This window comes from Condylostylus longicornis, unplaced genomic scaffold (assembly GCF_029603195.1).
Source record: "Condylostylus longicornis isolate FDR11 unplaced genomic scaffold, ASM2960319v2 ptg000028l, whole genome shotgun sequence".
Classification (NCBI taxonomy): domain Eukaryota; kingdom Metazoa; phylum Arthropoda; class Insecta; order Diptera; family Dolichopodidae; genus Condylostylus; species Condylostylus longicornis.
Genome location: NW_026577997.1, coordinates 37,209 through 56,983, shown reverse-complemented (window position 1 = coordinate 56,983; position 19,775 = coordinate 37,209). Strand labels below are relative to the sequence as shown.

At 26.2% G+C, this 19,775-nt stretch overlaps 1 protein-coding gene across 8 annotated transcripts in view; it reads left to right on the top strand.

Annotated features, from left to right (window-relative positions):
- LOC129607808 (insulin-like growth factor 2 mRNA-binding protein 1) overlaps nt 1-19,775 on the top strand; it is a 31,412-nt gene continuing 11,637 nt past the window's right edge. For 2 of the 8 annotated variants that reach the window (XM_055518997.1, XM_055518989.1), the window contains exons 1-2: nt 1-275; nt 11,681-12,211. In XM_055518997.1, the coding sequence (XP_055374972.1) occupies nt 12,105-12,211 (107 nt within the window). In that variant the 5' untranslated portion in view covers nt 1-275; nt 11,681-12,104. Of the gene's footprint in view, nt 322-9,253; nt 9,287-11,680; nt 12,212-19,775 lie in introns of those variants that run through there. The other 6 variants (XM_055518994.1, XM_055518993.1, XM_055518992.1 and 3 more) reach the window with 6 other exon arrangements.

Sequence of the window (19,775 nt, the reverse complement as noted above, 5' to 3'; positions counted from 1 at the left end):
CCATTTATTAAACCAGTCACAAATCAGTTGCCGCGGCCATCTTGTTTTCTTTTGTTCATATCTATTTTTTGGATCAAAATTTAACAATAAAATTAAACTTTAAATTTTTTTTGTTATAATTTTTGTTTGATTATTTAAAACAACATTTGAAGCAACTTTGGAATCAAAATTTAAATTTTATATTTTTTTTATTAAATGGCGTTTCTTCTGGGCAATTTAAAATATCGATCATAAAAAATCGATAAGGTACTCAATATATCAAAATTTAGAGTGATGTAAGATTTTAAAAAATCGTGATATTTAATTAATAGTGCGTTAAATGTATGTTTTATTAAACTTAAAATGTGCAGATGTGTACATATGTACATACATATGCATATGTATAATATTAATTTATATTTTTAAATAATTTTTAAAAACTAAATAAAAGTGTACATGCTTATATTATATGAATAACTAAAATTGCTATTTATCAGTATACGTTTATGTAGAAACATATGTACATATGTAGATAAAATAAATCAATAGTTACGTATATAGTTGTACCAAGCCTGGTCCAAAAGACGCCATGCTAAAAACTGATTAAAGAAATCGAAATCAGAAGAAAATTAATCAAAGAGAAAATGTTAGAAATTTAAAAATTGCATATGTACCCACAAATGTTATCAATGAATTATATGCATATATGTATGTATGTACATACATACATGTGTAAATAAATGTACAATCATCGAAATTAGATGCATCATCCTATATATTTAAAAAAATGATTCTATTATATATACATATATAAATAAAACTGAACTTAGTATTATACGAAGTAAAAAATTTGCTAGAAATCTGTAAATTTAAAAAAAAATCTTATGTACATATATATATTAGGCATTCATATTGCGTATATCTATATACACAACATACATATGCATATACAAAAAGTGCGTCGTCCAATGAAATATATAGGTAGAGTGGATGTACCTGTAGTTGCAAATTTACTAATAGAAATGATACGTGAATGATGATACAATAAATACAATAAAAATTGCACATTATATAAGTTTTAGGATAACTGTTAAGAATTTAGATGGATACACACATGCTTAGAGTTTGTACCCGTGTATGTACTTATGTACCACTTGTGTTACGATATTTACAAAACTAATTTTTTAACTAGATTAATATATGTATATCCATACATCGATGTGTACATTTGTGTTTTGGCATGTACATCAATTAAATCTTGGCATTGATACTGATTTTCATATTTGGTAAATTCTGAGTTGCTTTCTATATACTTATTTTAAATTGCTGTAATTTATTGACTGTGGCATCTTTTGGTTGTCAATTCAGCATTTTAAAACTTGCGTGGTCCCTAAACGACCATATTATTTTTAGAAAAAATCAATAAAATTAAGGAAGACGAAAGTAAAGTGACGAAATGTGGTTAGCGACAGAAATGTGGTCTAACAGAAGAACGGTGAGAAACCTATTTTACTGTGAGGAAGTTTTATTCTCAGTTCCATCCGAAAGTGTAATATTTTCACTAGTTTACTGCTACATAATACATATATATAAATATTTATATATAAATTTGGGCATTTTAGGCATAGAACATGTTGAAATTTAGAACTGTATGATATTTCAGTACAATTAGGTAATGAGAATTACAAACTATTTTTAATTAAGTGGTAAAATAATTCATATTTTATTGTGATAATAATTAATAAAATACCAAAGAAAGTGACGAAAATCAACAATTTAATGAAAAGTGGACTTAACATTATATTATTAAAGAATTCAGTTTTCGTCACCACGAAATGCAAAAATGAGTATGATAAATATGAATATCAATTTTGTTTAAGCTACATTTGAAAAGTGAAAATAGGTTGCAATTCTTCAAAACTTTAAAGAAACTAAGCTTTTAGTTAACATTCTTCGAAAAATGTAAATTTCGCTCTTAGTAGAGTTTCGCTTTGTTTGACCCCGATTCCCCAAAAAAATCGCCTGTTAGTTTCGATAACAACCAGAACTCTCGAACCCTGATCTTTCCAAAAAAATTTATAGACTCATTTTAACAACCCGAATTTAAATCTTGATTTTCAAGGAAATTCGTCGATTGTTCAAAACTGTTTAATTTCAACAAAGGCTTTAAATTTTTATATTGAAAAAAATATTAATTTTTCTTTTTTGTATATTTTGCGAAAAGTGCAAGTGGGTTCATATGTACAAGTATGTAACATTTAAGTTAAAATTAGTTGATTTTTATCTTCTTCCTTTTTTCTAGTGTTATTCTTTTTTGTTTTTGATTTACTTTAAAACAGATGATCCAAATTTCAACTCCAAACATTAGGACTTAACACCTGAAAAATTTTTAACTATTTTGAAAATAGCGAATCAATGCCCATAAAATTTAGCCGTTTTATAGTTCATTTTGAAGTTAACTGTTTAAAATTTAAAAATGCCGTAGTTTTTCTCAGAAAATTTTGGATTAACAATAACAATTTTTAGAGTTAACGTACAGTAAAATATTCAGAAAAGACAAAAAAAAAATCAAAATAACCGATATATCGAAAAGAAATTATGTACTAAAAATTTACTTAAAAACTACAATTGAAAATTTTAGCTTAATGGTATTATTAAAAAATAATTTATAAACATATCTATTTAATAGAAAAAGATTAAGTTATGAATTTACTATTGGGGTAATTTCTCAGAATTTGTAAATTTTCTAATCAAAATGTAAGATTTTTAGTTTAAAATTGTTAAGCCAAGGGTTTGAAAAGTTAAGAAAACCTCACAAATACACCATGCGTCGAGCCCTTATTTTAAAGTATTTCGTATCTAATACAGGGCTAATAAAAGTATTTCACTTTAAAAATACTATCGCATTCCAATAAAAACTAATGTACTGGGAGCCTGTGAATTTTGATATGATGTTGTGACGCGTTTTTGTACAATATGTACATACATTACATTATGTGAAATACATACATCAAAACATACATATTCATGTGCCCAATTTATCATATCACATAACTAATTTTAATGTACTTACATACGAAAGAATTGCAAAAGAAAAAGAAATTAAATAAACAAAGAAATGTAAAACATAATCTTCCCCATTGTATAAAAGATGTGTGCGAAACTATATTTACAAGAGGGTAACTAAAAAATGTATATATGTACATAATAATGTACATGTACTTTTAAATCACTATAAGAAATATGAGATTTTCACGCAGTATATCATATGCCATTGTTTTATTTGGCGCATTATACATATGCATATTTTTAAAAAGTACCATAGAGTGTTTTATATAGTCAAGCAGAATGGTCATCAGTTATAAATTATAATACATTATCGTTAACAATAAAAATACATTAATGTGTATATTATTTTCTTAACCTAAGAAGACTGTTAACAATGTGCGATAGGTGCATTATTTTGATATTAAAGATTTCACAAAAAAGTAAACTTCATGGCACGAGCCACTTATTTTACGGTGAATAACTGAAAGTATTTTTATAAAATTGCATCACATATGTATATATGTATCATACATATTATGTGATTTCACATGGTATATAAATATGAATGCATACACATATTTATGTAAAAAAGAAATACAAATTTCTGCAGAAGCTGTTTCCTCGACAGGACTTGAGTATAATAAACAAAGCGTAGTATAAAAATTGTGAAATAAATTATGTGCATATGTGGATGTGTGAGATTATGCATATGCAGATTGGTTGATTGCGTAACTGAAAGAAATAATACGTGTAAATTATTTTTTGTTTAGCTATAAATTCCCCCCGTTTAAATAATGGATTTAAAGGGGTGTGTTTCTCGAACCACATGCTAAGCACCGTGTATATAACAATAATTTACCAATTAGCATTAAAATGCATCTATTTACGCAAAAGTTCAATTAAATTCTTTTATTTACATTTTTTGTACTGACATCTACATATATTAACAAGTACGTATGTGTATTCTTTCATGGAAATATGCAACCCTTTGAAGTTTTAATAATAATTATTATATTATATTTAAAAATAAGGGATGCATTTATAGGCGCATGCGTTTTTTAATATCATGAATTCATTTTGATATAAAAGTACATAATCAAAAGTATTGATATGCATACTTACATAATATATGCATTCATTTTTACTTGTTTTTACTTATGTTGTAAATAACGAGAATGCAACGGGAATAATTGAATTGTACTCAAATGCATATGTATGCATGTTTCTAAAGCTTTGCAAATATATGACAGGTTGAAAAATATGACAGGACTGCAGGGGTACATATAAAAATGTGTTAATATATTATTCGCTACTAATTGTGTTTGCAATCTCGTATAATAATAGTTCGATAATTTTAAATGAACTTTGTTTTTAATTTTAAAATGTTTTTCGTTAAAAACAATGGTTTGTCTTTAAAATACTTATAAAGAATGTTTGCGTATATGTTTTGATTTGTAAATTTTAATCAAAAATATAATATGAAAGCTATTGGACTTAAATTATTTATTAAACCAGTTAAAGTAATTTTTAACATTGGTACAGTCATAATTAAACTCTAAACGCGGTGAGTTGTATCAAATGTTATATAAGAGCCTTGAATTTTTTTTTATTATTTAAATTTATAAAATAATAGTAAAGTATGTATGAGAGTTCTGTCCCACAAAAAGAGTAGTATGCGTTAGAATAAAAATCAAACGTTAAATTTACATTACAATGATGTTTTAGTTTTTTGTATTCGAATCAAATCTAAAAAATGCTAAACGTTTTTGTCCCTACTAGTATTATCTAAATAAACACGAAATAAAAACTAGAAAACCTTGTTCTGATATCGTACATAATATGAACGTAAGAATAAATAATAAATATCTCTTTGTGATTCAAACATGAATATAATTTCTTTGTAAAAATCTTTTTAACTATCCTGCATCCTGTTCGGGTATTTAACAAAAATACTTTTTGTATCCCGATCTTCTCCATTGTTATTATAAATACCTTTACTATCTTAAGTTACGTCCCTTTCAAATTAAAAAAACCCGATAGTACAAGGACATTTAAAAAACACTTCAAATTAGTAAAATGGTGATTCAACGAAAATATTTTTGAGATGTAAAATCTGTATGCAATACAGATGGTTACAACATCTATACAATTTTAATCCAATATTAAACTTGGGAGTTTATTTCAATGAGCTGAAAACTCAGTACAAGCATATTTTGAGATTAATAATGAACTTAATGTAATAAATAAAATTAGGATTATATCAAATATTCAGTAATTCTTTTATAGCTAATTGAATGATTGCTTCGTACTATTTTGGGCAGAGATTCCTAGAGAAATTATTTTTTCTGTTTTGTTTCATCAATAGTGATGTGAAGTTTTGACCGGAAGATTGTTTTCACAACAAAGAATCACATAAAAAAAATTCAGCAATATGTTTATCCGTTCGTGTGTCATTTTATCTGCTTGTGCAATACTGTATCCCTGTTTCAGCTGAAAACATTTAAATAAAAATGTACATTTCTATGTTTGCTTTGAAAATAAATTAATGATTTAGATCCAAATGCTAGAAATTAGACCCAAAATGCTTTAAAAGATCCGATTTATACTTATGCCAATTTTTGTAATTTAAAAAAAAAATTTAAATTAAACATATCGGCTTGAAATTTTAAATGTGGACTCCGTCTGGCAATATTGTGAGCCAGTAAGCTTTTCGAATAAATTGGGTGCTAGCTTTTACTACGGAAAAATGCTCACCAACAAAATAAAATACAAATTTTTCCCGAGTAAAAGATCAGTGTCTGAATGCCACGAAAAACATAGTGGTTTTCCACATACAGACAAGCAGGGTGTTTAAATAAAATTTCAAGAAAATTTGTTAAATATGTAATTCTTCAAAAAAAACAAATATGTAAAATCGGCCCTTTAAAAAGTTGATTAATTCTTCATGGAGTTAATTTTCGTTTATCTACTTATTTTATATACTTTAATAATACAGCCTAGTACTATAGAAAAGATTAAAATTTGGTAGCTTGGCCTTTTAATAAGATTGCTCAATAAAATTAAGTTATAATATATGTATAAAAACGAGCAGAAAAAGTCTGCGTACGAGCTCCCAGAAATGTACTCTCAGTTGAGTCTGTAGAAACTAAATGTTACATAACATTGATTTAAAGTCAGAAATACTGCGCCAAAATGATTTTTGAAATTGGCAGTTAAAAATAATTTAAAAATTTTTAACATGAGCTGAAAGGTAAAAGAAATATCCGTAAGAGAATATTAAGCTTCTGAAATGAGTTTACAAAAATGGACAAAATCCTAAAGAGAATTTTACAAAAATAGACAAAATCCTAAAGAGAAATCCTCTTCTGTACAAAAAGTAATAAATAATTTTAAAGAAACAGGTTCTCTAGTCTCTAAGCTCCGTTCTGATCGCCCATCTAAATTGACGCCTAAGGAGAAATGCGATATAGTTAAAAATGTAAAAGTGAATCCAAGATTGGCGGCTTTTGAAATTGCAAAAAATATTAAATATGTAAAATCGGCCCTTTAAAAAGTTGATTAATTTATTCTTCATTGAGTTAATTTTCGTTTATCTACTTATGTTATATACTTTAATAATACAGCCTAGTACTATAGAAAAGATTAAAATTTGGTAGCTTGGCTTTTTAATAAGATCGCTCAATAAAATTAAGTTATAATATATGTATGTATAAAAACGAGCAGAAAAAGTCTGCGTACGAGCTCCCAGAAATGTACTCTCAGTTGTGTCTGTAGAAACTAAATGTTACATAACATTGATTTAAAGTCAGAAATACTGCGCCAAAATGATTTTTGAAATTGGCAGTCAAAAATAATTTAAAAATTTTTAACATGAGCTGATAGTCAAAAGTGTAAAAGTGAATCCAAGATTGGCGGCTTTTGAAATTGCAAAAAATATTAAATTTAAATTTAAAAAAAGCATTTGCACTAATACTGTGCCCAAAATTCTCAAAAAAGCTGCTTATTAAGGCCGAGTGGTACGTAGAAAGCCATTAATATATAGAGCAAATTGTTTAAAACATATAGAATTCGGGAAAAGATATATTAATAAATAGAGTAAATTGTTTAAAACATACAGAATTCGTGAAAAGGTATATTAATAAGCCCCTTAGCTCCTAGGAGAAAGTTGTATTTTTGGATGAAAGTAAATTTTGCATTTTTGGAATCAAAGGACGTCAGTTGGTGTGGTGGAAATATTTTAGCGCGCTTAAGAAAAGAAATTTACTTTCAACAGTAAAACATTTGACAGACGCAGTAATAATTTGGGGATGTATGTATATGAGCTAGTGGTGTAGGATTCTTAAAGTTTATAGAATCAATTATGAAAAAAGAGGATTATTTAGATATTTTAAAAGAAAATTTAAAGAATAGTGTTGAGAAATTAGAACTTCAGACAGAACATTGCTTTCATCATGATAATGACCCTAAGCATACCGCTGAAATTATGAAGCTGTGGCTATTGTATAATGTCAGAAAGCAGTTGCATACATCGCCCCAATCTCCTCAACCTCAATTCAATAGAATATTTATTGGATTTGATAGAGCGTAAAATCCGTAAACGAACCATAAAAGTTCTAAAAAAAATGTCGAAAGATGTTATAACAAAAGAATGGTCAAAATCTTAATTGAAGAAACTTCAAAACTGGTTCATGTCATGCCCAAAAAGGCTACGAGAAGTTTTAGGAAGAAAAGGCTACAAAACTTCATACTAATATTCTGAATTTAGTCACATTGGTTTAAAAATTCATATGCTGTACGCAGACTTTTTCTGCTCGTTTTTCGTATGAAATTTTGTTTTTGTTTGTTTTTTTTTTTTTTTTTTGTAAATTAAAGTGTTATATATTATAAGTTTAAATACTATAAAAATCATTAAAAAAAATTGAAATTTCCAAACAATATAATTGATCTTTTTTTAATGCAAAATATGTAGGAACGCTCAGTGGACGCAGACTTTTGGTAAATTCTTAAACGTCAAATTTTACAAAATCTGAGTTGTCTGAGTTTACGGATACTCTACTACGTTTTTACTCTCAGTCAAAGTTTAAATTCTTAAACGTTTAAAAAAGTCAATTAATCGTCAAAATTGTAGATTTTTTTTTTTACATGCAGACAGTCTGACGTAGTAATTCAGTAAATAAATTTGATGTGTTGAGTGACTATCATTACGTTAAAAATAATATAAAAAATATTTTTATTGTTAATTTTTAATATGTAAGTATAAAATTATTTTAAATCTAAAAAAAAATTTTTTTTTGTTTTGACGTTTACGGATGATCAAAATTCAAAGTCAATTACGGGTAAAAAGTTTACTAGATTTCTGTCCGTAAAAGTTTTAGTTTCAGACAGTTTGCAGACTAAAATCAAAATTTTGACGTTAAAGAATTTGCGGTTTTTCTACCTACTTATGTATTTATGTTTACATAAAAGTTTTTTTGTGTTATTTTTCTAATTTGGAATGCATAGAAAAAACTAAAATACACACATAAATAATGTATATATGTATATTTTATATGTTTTTAAATCAAAACTACTAAATTGACACCAAGAGTTAAGAAATTTCACAACATAGAATGCCAAAAATTCATTAAAATAAAAAAAATCCAAAAATGAAGAGCTTCAAAAGAAATAGTTGAAGGTGTAATAAGGATTATTTCATTATCAGTTAAATATGCAATAATTCACTTTTTTTTAAATACTACTACTTATGTACATCCATTAATACATACAAAATGTTTTATCTAAAGTTGGTCCTGGTTTTATTTGTTTTTTTTTTTTTTTTGAATATAAAGAGAATAAATTTGAATTCCTAATTCGTTTATTTCTTTGATTTGAGACGTTTTGCCTTTTCGCCACAGATATAATAAAAATATACAGACATTATATGCATACATATGTGTGTACTTATGTGTATATGCACAATGTATTATAAAAATGTCAATATTTTCAACTATATGTATTGCACATATAATTCATATGTATTTAAGTACATGAAATAAGTACGATCAGAATGTAAGATATATGTACAATGTTCAGTAATAATTGTTTAATGTGTAAAACAACACAAAATTTATTAAAATATTTTCGTATTTTGTACCTTTCGCGATTTTGAAAGCAATTTTATAATTTGATTTTTGTTTAATCACTTTATATCATATCTCAAGCAGAGAAATTGTTTAACCTGTACAAATACATATACACACATGTATTCTAGCACCAAATTGTACGTAATACCTACTTATACCATTTAGTAGTTTATTTATAAGATTCTAGATATAGTTAGAAATTCTTTGGTATTAATTTACATATATTTGAGTTATTTCGTAAAAACAATAACTGAGAATAAATATATGTATGTACATATGTATACCAGTACACAACTTATTTTAAGTGGTGAATAAAATTTATGAACTAACACAAATAAAACGAGTTTAAACACTTTCATATGTACATACATGCACATATTATCAGTTAAGGAAGAAATGTGTAGCAGAAAAAGTGTGGAAAAAACAAAATACGTACATACATATATGCATACATATGAAAAATAATTTTTAAAAATATTTCTGTGGTTCTGAAATTTTAAACAAAATTGTTCGTTATATGAGTAAAGTAATAGTTTATGAGGCTAATATTGATAGTATTCTGCCATCTTTATTTATGAAGATCATTTTAAGTTTTGAAGAATGTGAATTTGGAAAAATGTATGTTCACATGTATACGCACACACATATGAATGTAACTATTTATGTATATATATACATATTCTTATCGTTCTCGGCTTAACAAAAACATAACGTGACGAGATAGGTATTTATTGTTTCTTAGTTTATAAAAAAAAAATTAAGCATAATAAAACAAGTAAGAAACTTAAACTATCAATATTGTCATCTTCATACACGTACTGCTTGTATTATTTGCTTGCGAGCAAGCTTATGTCGCAACTGGCACAACTGATTTTTGAAAAATGTTGTTTATGTATTATTAGGTACATATGTATTTTTTAATATTTTTAAAATTTCCAAATTATTTGCATAACAAAAATAATGGTTATAAAAAAGAAAGAGTAAATATTAGTTTTATCATCGTATGTATTACATGCTTGCAATCATGTTTAAGTTTTTCGTTTTTTTTTTCAATTCCATATTTTATTAATATGTATTTTTATTCTGTGAAAGTTCTTAAATGTTTGCGATTATTTTAAAACTAAATGTACAAAGAGCAATTGCTTTATTCTGTATTCTTTAATTTATTTGAGTAAATATAAAACTCCGCACACACACTTACATATTTTCCATTTTTCACTGGCTAGTAGATACTTAACATAATATTGAATTCCATTCCATGTTTTGTTTGCCAAAAAGAATACAGTTGTGTGAATAAAGGTAGATGTGTATATGTTTGATGAAAGTACATATGTATATGTTTTATTTTGTTTTAACAATGTGATACTTAGATAGATAGGCATAAAAATATTAGAAATGTTGAATAATAAAAGTGTGTAATTTTATATTATACATATATTAACATATATGTAATTTTTCTTATATAAATAGCAAAAATTTTATTAGTACAACTTATTAATAAATTATATAATTGTGTCATATAATTATATTTGCATTAATATGTACATACATATTGCATTAATATGTACATACAGGCATATATATGAAAAATTTCAAAAGCATAAATTTTTTGTTCTAAATATACCCAAAAAAAATCTTTTTAAATAAAAATTGCTTCAACAACGAAAAGTTAAAACCAAGTATAAATAAATATGTATATACCTTACAAATGTATTGCAGCATGCCAATAATTCTGCAAAATATATGTATACGTACATGGCTTTGAAAATACCATAGAATAGAGTAATAAGAACCCTCACTAACACTATATTCTCTCAGGTAGTTTAAAAAAAAATAATTATTTCTCTTTTCTTAAACTAAATTTTGTGCGCTGAGTGATAATTAATCAAACATAGCAATAAGCATATAAAATACACATACAAGTATACACATTCACAAAATTTGTTCTACTTCTACGTTAAAACAAACTTTACACTAATGTATTGTAGAATTTCTATCACGACATGATTGAAAGATCGTTTGCACACAAACATATTTAAATATCGTCCAAATGGTTAGTGATTAGAGTAGAAAAATAAATGTGAGAAACTCACCATACATCGTAGTATAAAAGTATAAGCTATAGTAATAAACTAAATTACATTAAAATTTGATATAGGCTTCATTCTTATTTATTGAATAAAACTATTTGAAATATTTTTTCTCATTTTAGTGTTTAATAAACGTTCCTAATGAGAGCAATATACGGTTGTGTCTCGTTAAATTAAAATTTATTACTAATTATTAAATTTTGTTGAAATTTTTTATTTTTCAAGGGAATGTATTAAATATGAAAATAGCATTATTTTAAAATATCAAAGTAAATGAATTGGGATAAAGTTAACATAAAATATTTTAATACATACATGTATATGAATTGACGTTTTTCGTTAAAATAATTTTAATTAGAAAATTTTTATATACATATGTACATCCATATGTAACTAAATTTTTATATGTAAAAATCTATAATTTTAAGTTAATCATTTAAGCTTTTTGCAAATATTCCATATGAAACGTCGACGATTAAAAGAGCTTTTTCGTACACACTGACTGTTTTTTTTTGTTATTTTTTTTTTGTGCTCTACCTAACTATTTTTACAATTTTTTACTTTATGTTTGTTACTTAAAATAAAAATAATTTCAAAAAATTTAAGTACCTAGGTACCCAAGTGAACAAAATATTTTAAAAACAGTGTTTAACATCAAACTACAGCCAAAAGACAAATTTGATATTTCAATAAGTGTTATTAAATAATTTTATTTCAAAAGTGGAACTAGCTTTCGTATAAAAAAATCTGGAAATTATTTACGTTTTTAAGAGATAAAAAGAAAAGGTTTTTAACAAAACAAATTTTTTACATACATAATTTAATTGAAGTAGTTGTTGATTAGTTTCAAATATAAATATTAAAAATGACATCAGAATTGGACCAATTTGCGGATCTTGAACTTTCTAAAGAAGATCGTGAACAAATTTTTGATCCTCCATCAGATCGACCGACTCAGGAAACTTCTTCAAGGTAGATAAAATTCTTGAATATTATTCTGTTGTAAAATTAATATGTATATACGTATGTATGTATTTATATAAAAAATACAATGCTTATTTAGATATGTAATATACTAATAAAGAAGTTGTGTATTAGTAAGCTTTGAGAGCATTGTACAAATATATATAAGTATATATGTAATATATATTCCGTATAATATATATATATATATATATATATAAATGTAAACTAAAATAAATATATGTATATCTATTTATATGTGATGGGCGACCACACATGTGTGCAAACAAATTTAAGCATAAGTAACGCAACTTAAAAAATAATATAATTGATGCTATATTTTAAAAAAAATGATTAACCACCATATTTGGATCTACATTATACGTTTACGACTATGTATCCATGTATATTTCTTAATTTTAATTTATATACATTCATATGTACATATTTTGCAAACCAACCGAAGAAATCTACACGAAAGAAATAATATTCAAAGAATATTTTAGATAAAAGTTTTCTATATTTATCATTAACCTCGTTCTTACGTTCCAAATCACTATAAAAGCAAACCGCATACATAATTTTGTTTAGTAATATACACATGCGTGTGAATATGTTGGATACATTTGCATTATTATATAATTTATGTGTAACATGTAAGTAATGTTTTTTACCTACGGACATCTCCCATATCAAATTGAGCACTTTACAAATTTTTCTTCCCATATTTAAATCGGGGGTGCTTGTATATTTCAGCAAAAATTAAAGAAATCGTCAATACATTCGTAACAAAAACTAGCTTCGCTGAAGGTTATTTTTTCTCTCTTCTAAAATGTATCTTGTTCTAAATATTTTCAGAAGACTTGATACAAACTTGTTTAAGCAAAGATCTTGGATTATTTTTATACTTTAATCGTAAACCACTATTTTATTCAAAATTCTTTCTTAAGCAATCTTAAGAGAGTTTTGCTTTCTAAGAAAAAGGGAAAAATTTTAAGCCAAGACTTCGTTATTGATGTTGTACTTGTTCGTGCGCTTGTTTTTGAACTTTAGTGGGTGTTTCATTGTTGTTACATATTTCTCTGAGGAAAAATGTAAGTTTAATGGTTTTTGAAACTAATTAAAAATTATGCTACTTACCATATCATTAAATTTTTCATTTCTTCTTGGGAATACAGGATGTTAGGGGCTGCACAATTTCCCGCTTCTTTATCCAGACACCTAAATGTTTATTCAAACAAAAAATGTTAAAATTGTAATCTTAATTTAGTTTTCATCAAGCGCACTTGCTTTCGAATTTTTCATTCTGATGAGCTGGATTCATTAGCTCGTCATTTCTTGGCGGAGCTTTTTTTAGTCGAAGTAATTTTTCACTTTAAAGTTCATTAGTTCGTCTAAAACGAGCTGAGCGTATTTTTTATGACACTTTATTTCAAATTTTTTTGTGTGTAATTTTTCATTTTTTTCGGAATAGTGCTTTGATAGAGTGAGAAAAGCTATAACAATAAATTCTCTTATTTACAGAGGGTTCGTCAAATTTGATATTTAGCTTCCACACGTTAAAAGGTAAGCCAAATTGATGTTTATAAAAGATTTCGCATCAACCTTAAAGTTGATTCAACTTTTTGCGATGTAGCAAAAAATTTTGCACAAAAAAAAAGAGACTGTCAAAATGTCAAATCTCCATACAAAATACATCAGCTCGTCGCGAAGCTGACAAATCAATGAACCCACCTTTAACATCATTTCATTTCTATGTTGAGTAATACTTCCTATTGAAGCAAGCGGTTGTTTAATTTAGTATGTTATGTTGTATCAATATTAAGCTTCAAATATTTCAACCATAACGTTTAGCTGCTAATGCAAATAAGCATACTAAATTTTTTTAAAATAACTGAAGTATTGGATCAGAAATTATAAATTCATTCAATTATTTGAATTTTTTATGTGTAACTTGATAGTTTATTTGAATACACCAACCCTGCAAACAAAAGCTTTTAAAGAGATAAAGATGGTCAAGAATTTTATTAACAAAATCATTCATTCCCGTTCCCAAAACTTTAATATTTTAACATATGTTCGTCTTGACTAGTTAGAGCACAACATTCAGTTATAACTGTAAACAGTTTAGAAACAAATTGAGAAGATTTGTTGAAAACTTCAAAATTGTATTTTAAATCCTTGCAAAGTTTGGGTGACTTCCGTATTGTAAAACAAAAACAATTTATTATAATTAAACAGTCGGATCGGATTTTCTTAGGCTTTTTCGGTCTTCAGGAATCTCTTTTCAGTTCTTTGTGTTGACTTAATTAGGCTTTTGGATTACTGTTGTTAAAGAATTATTAATATTATTAAAAACATATAAATTATGCTAGTATATCTATTTAAGAAACAAAGTGCAGATTAGAATGAACAAAAATAAACGGATAGGAAAAAATAAATTGAACGTAAAGTAAATACAGTTGGATCCAACCAATCTTTTGTAATGCAGCACTTTTCCCCTCAACAAGTGAAAATCATTCTTTCAAAAACAGTCTATTAAATTATAAAATACATTATTAACACGTTCGCGGACGCTAAAAATTTCAGGAAGCTGAAATCACGTCATTTCAATAGCAATCACGTCATTTTTGCATCACTATGAAAATGAATACTATAACATTCGCGTCCGCGAACGTGTTAAAATTTCTTTCATTCATATCCTATTTTTTCAAAAATAGCAAGTACTTAAGATGAGCAACGTTTGTAATCAAAGTGGCGTTAAAAAAAATAATTATATTTACCGCATAGCTTTTTGGCTTGCTTGGTGCCGGTTTTCAAAATAAATATTGGGCACCCACTCTCAAAACACTCACTTTCAATTTCTTAACAGTATAATGCTCAATCCAAGATTATTCACTGAATTAAAGGTTGGAAATATAATTTTAGCTTTTTATTTGATTGTATATCTTATCAAGTTAATTTCGCTGCAAAAAGAAAGAAAAACTTTTTGGAAAATCGGTAATGGAAAAAATTGAAAAAAAAAATTATTTTTATTTTAAATTTAGTTTTTTTTAAGTCTTCAATGTTTTTTTCAATGACGGCGGTGGGTTCAGTACAATGTTTGTTTCTTTTTTCCATTTATATAGTAAAAAATGTCTGTATATTTAGTCTACTGTAATTTTTGACATTTTCCTTTTTCTAATTATTTAGTAGATGTCTGTATAATTATTCTAATGAAAGTTTGGACGTTTTCCTTTTTCTATTTATAAATAAATAAAAAAATTCTATTCTATTTAGTAAAAATGCCTTTATTTTTTTATTAATAAATGCTTGCATATTTATTTAATATTTGTTATAATACCATTTCTCTTATCATTATTTTTAGCACTTTTCCAAAAAATTTTTGAAAAAATTTTCACTCTGTCCGTCCGTCTGTCCGTGTGTCTGTTTACAAAACTTCTACACCCTTGAAGATAGAAAGCTGAAATTTTGTATGTACATAGATCTTTACTAGAAACTTATTTCCATAGAACAAAATTTTTACCTATCCCCTCCCCTCTAGAAGTTATACCTACCCAAAACCCTAAAAATGGCCTTTTTTAACTATTTGTTGCAATGAAACCATAAGCATTTTTGAAATTTTGCAAACGCATAAAGGCAGCGGCTTGCTTCCCCTAGCGCGGTATACTATAGTTAAATTTTAGAAAAACAAAATGGCCGTTAAAATTTACCGTTATCTAAAGTCTTTTTTTTTCCAAATTTTTGATTTCGTTTTTCTTTTAGACCCCAGCCTGTAGAAGCTTGAAATTTTAGGGACTTTTAGACATTAACAAATAGTTCATTTCGTTGAAAGAAATTTTTTTTCCATCTCCACCCACTCTCAAGTTATTGCCTCTTGAAATTTGTAAAATTTGATTTTTTGACACCTTATAGTTCCGAAACCACAAGCTTTCAAAATTTCTATAAACACAAAAAGATAACGGTAAATTCCATGACATTAAAAAATATAATTATTTTTCTTAACTCACACAATTAACCCATAAAATCGAGCATTATGTTAACCTCTTTTTATATTAATTTTTGCTTTATTTCAAAGGCTGCATGTATGAGTTATCCTAAATATATGCAATCCTAGAAATAGCTTTGTATATGAATGAAAATGCTTTTAATAGTGTGATAGGTATACATAGAGTGTATTTAAAAGCAGAATTTTCACTTGCTGAAGGGAAAAGTGCTACAATACAAACCATTGGTTTGATCCAACTTTATTTTATAATAAATTGTCTTTTACAACAGTATTTATATAATAATTTTAGTGGACTTGACTAATGAAGGTAGTTTGAGTCAACGAGTCCGTATTTAAGTCCTACAAACAAATATTAATTTTTTTCAAATATTAATTTCTTTGACGCAGAATCTTTTTAATATATTGTCTTACATATTGTCAAAAACATTACGTATTGTTAAAACAACAAAGGGACTCAACCTCTTAAATTTTGATAGACAAAAAATCGTCACATCATTAGATTTACATGTTAATTTATATGCAAATTGATTTAGTCGAAATTGCGATACGTCACTTTGCTTTTTTTACATGGTTTTTAAAACTGTCCACTTTATTTGTGTACGGTTTTGCTTACAAGTTCTTTTTTATTTAACATATACGTTTTTTTTTTCAAACGTTTTTTGCACGGTTTTCTAAAAAACTATCAACAGAGTAAAAATTTACAAAGTATAAATTTCCCTCAAGATATATACATGGTAATGTATGTAATGTATGTAATGAATGTATATTAGCAAGATATATACATGCTAATGTATGCAATTATAAAGTTCAATTAGTCCTAACGTACTAAGCTTTTATAAAAGCAAAATGGTTTTAGTTGTCGTCCTCTAACAGTCTAAGTGAAAAGAAAATATTTATGTCTAAACTAAACTAAATTTCAAAAAACTAATTTTCTTCAAAATTTTTACAGTATCGTAATGGTAGTAAGAAAACTATTTCAATTGAATATCTTTTCATTTTACTACATATATACTATATATGAATGTACAAATATACAAGTTTGATTAGATCAGTAATCGATTTCATTGCTACTATCTCACCCATAAAAGTTATTTTCCTTTTAATTTTCATATGAAAATGTACTAGCCATCTTGAGATTACACAGGAAATGACAAATTTTCGATATATACATTCATACATAAAAATATATATGTACACTAATTTACATTTTCTTAATTTTATTATTTAATATGTACATACATACATATCTATACTTATTATTATCAGTCACATATGTATATACATACATACACAGAACCGTGAATAAAAATTATGCAAAAATTAAATTATCTGGAATTCGGGTTGCCAAATAGAAAATATAGAATTACACAATTATTATATAACCAACCCTAAGTTAATAATCAAATATATACGTAATATGTAGATGTTAGATAAAAAAACACAAGGCCTGAGCTATTTGCAATTTTACATGACAAATATAAAAGACAACTATTTTATACGTGAAATTGAAAAATTTTCCTGTTTAAGTAAACTTATGACAAAGTAACTTTTGACGTTGTATGACTGCAACCCAAACCATCCAATTCTAATTCAAATAGGGTTTTGACATTTACTATAACAAATCATTTATGTAAGTTTGGTTAACTTAATTCAATTAATTTTCGAGCTATCGCTGGGATGAAGGAAGAATTTGAATATCCTTAATATTTCTACGCAAATTTTTTCAAACAAAATATCTTAATAAATTATGTAACAAATTTTTTGAACATATTATGTTACATACATATGCACATATAATTCATACATATGTAATTTCACATTTGTGAGAAATTATATTTTGCAAATACAGAAGTAAAGATAATTTGAAATGTTTAGATATTTGATCGAAATTTAAATTATAATAAATAGAGTTGCGTCAAATCAATGGTTTGTAATGTAACACTTTTCCTTTTAACAAGTGAAAATACTGCATTTACAAACCATCTAGCTACGTACTATATATTTAAAATTATTTTTATTCATATAAGAATATATTTCAAACATTGCATGCATTTAATGTGAGCAATCTGTGTAATCTTTGAAATAAAAGAAAAAAAAAATTCGAATTTAAGGGTTCGAATTTGAAGGTTAATTGCCTTAATTAAGAAAAATAATTATATTTTTAATGGCAAGGCATTTACCGTTAGGTCTCTGCATTTATAGAAATTTGGAAGAGTTTGCGGTTTCGGAAATATAAGGTACTAAAAATTAAAACTTAACAAATTTCGAAAGGCGATAACTTGAGAGGGGGTGAGAGTGAAAAAAAATTTTTAATGAAATGAACTATAACAACAAGTATGTTGTTTTTTTTAAAGTTGAAACATTGTACGCCACGGTTTAAATTAGATCGAAGAAGACAGCTACTGCTTTTTTGCGTTTGCAAAGTTTGAAAAATGCTCATGGTTCCGCTACAATAAATAGTTCAAAAATAGCATTCTTAGAGTTTTGTGTGGCCATATCTTTTAGAGGGGGGTAGAAGTTTCTTCGGAAATAAATTTCTAGTAAAGATCTGTATACATAAACATTTTCACGGATGTACGGATACACGAACGGGCGGACAGAGTTAAACTAATAAGCATTTTTTTAAAAGTGCTAAAAGTTTTAGAAAACGAAAGAAAAAAATACAAAGTGTAAAGCAAAGCAATAAGATTCGAAATGAAAATTAATATATATATGTATATATATTTTAGTACACACATATATTAGAAAAATAAATTGCTAAATATCTGTCAATTGAAGGATTCCATTTAAGGACGCTAATTAAACGTATATATCTACAATCACACTAGTTAAGGAGAAATTAGGAGAAGCAATAACGCAAATTACGTTAATATGGGGTGGCGCGCATTTTCGCATCCAAAGTAACTTTCCAATTCTCAATATATGAATTTATAGGTTAGTTTTTGTTCACAAAATAATAAAAACTGTAATTTTTCGTTCAAGTATACTTAATTACATATATTTATATACAAATATATAATTATACTCGAACGAAAAATTATACAAATATATAATTATAATCGTAAAAACTGTAATTTTTCGTTCAAGTATACTTAATTACATATATTTATATACAAATATATAATTATACTCGAACGAAAAATTATACAAATATATAATTATAATCGAACTAAGATTGAACTGCAAATACATATATCATACGACTAAAAAATGAATAAAAATATGTTTTTGCTAAAAATATGTTTTTGTGGTGTCCAAAATTATATTTTTGTGATTTCTTTTACTCCGATGGATATATTTATTATAATGACAATGTAATACCAATATTTTGGTTCCTTTTTTTTATTTGTTGCGGGTGGCTCGGTTCGATAAGCTTCCATACAACTTCCCACTAGCAAAAGTCGATATTTTTGAATTTATTAAAGCTACATACTTAAAATTTTAGGAAATTTTGTCGAGTCTTGTGCCTACAAATATGTTATAACATTGAAGTTGGGAAAGTTCGGTTCGATGAGCCGTTGCATAACTCTTTTTCTGTCTACGCTGATCTAATAAAGGCACATG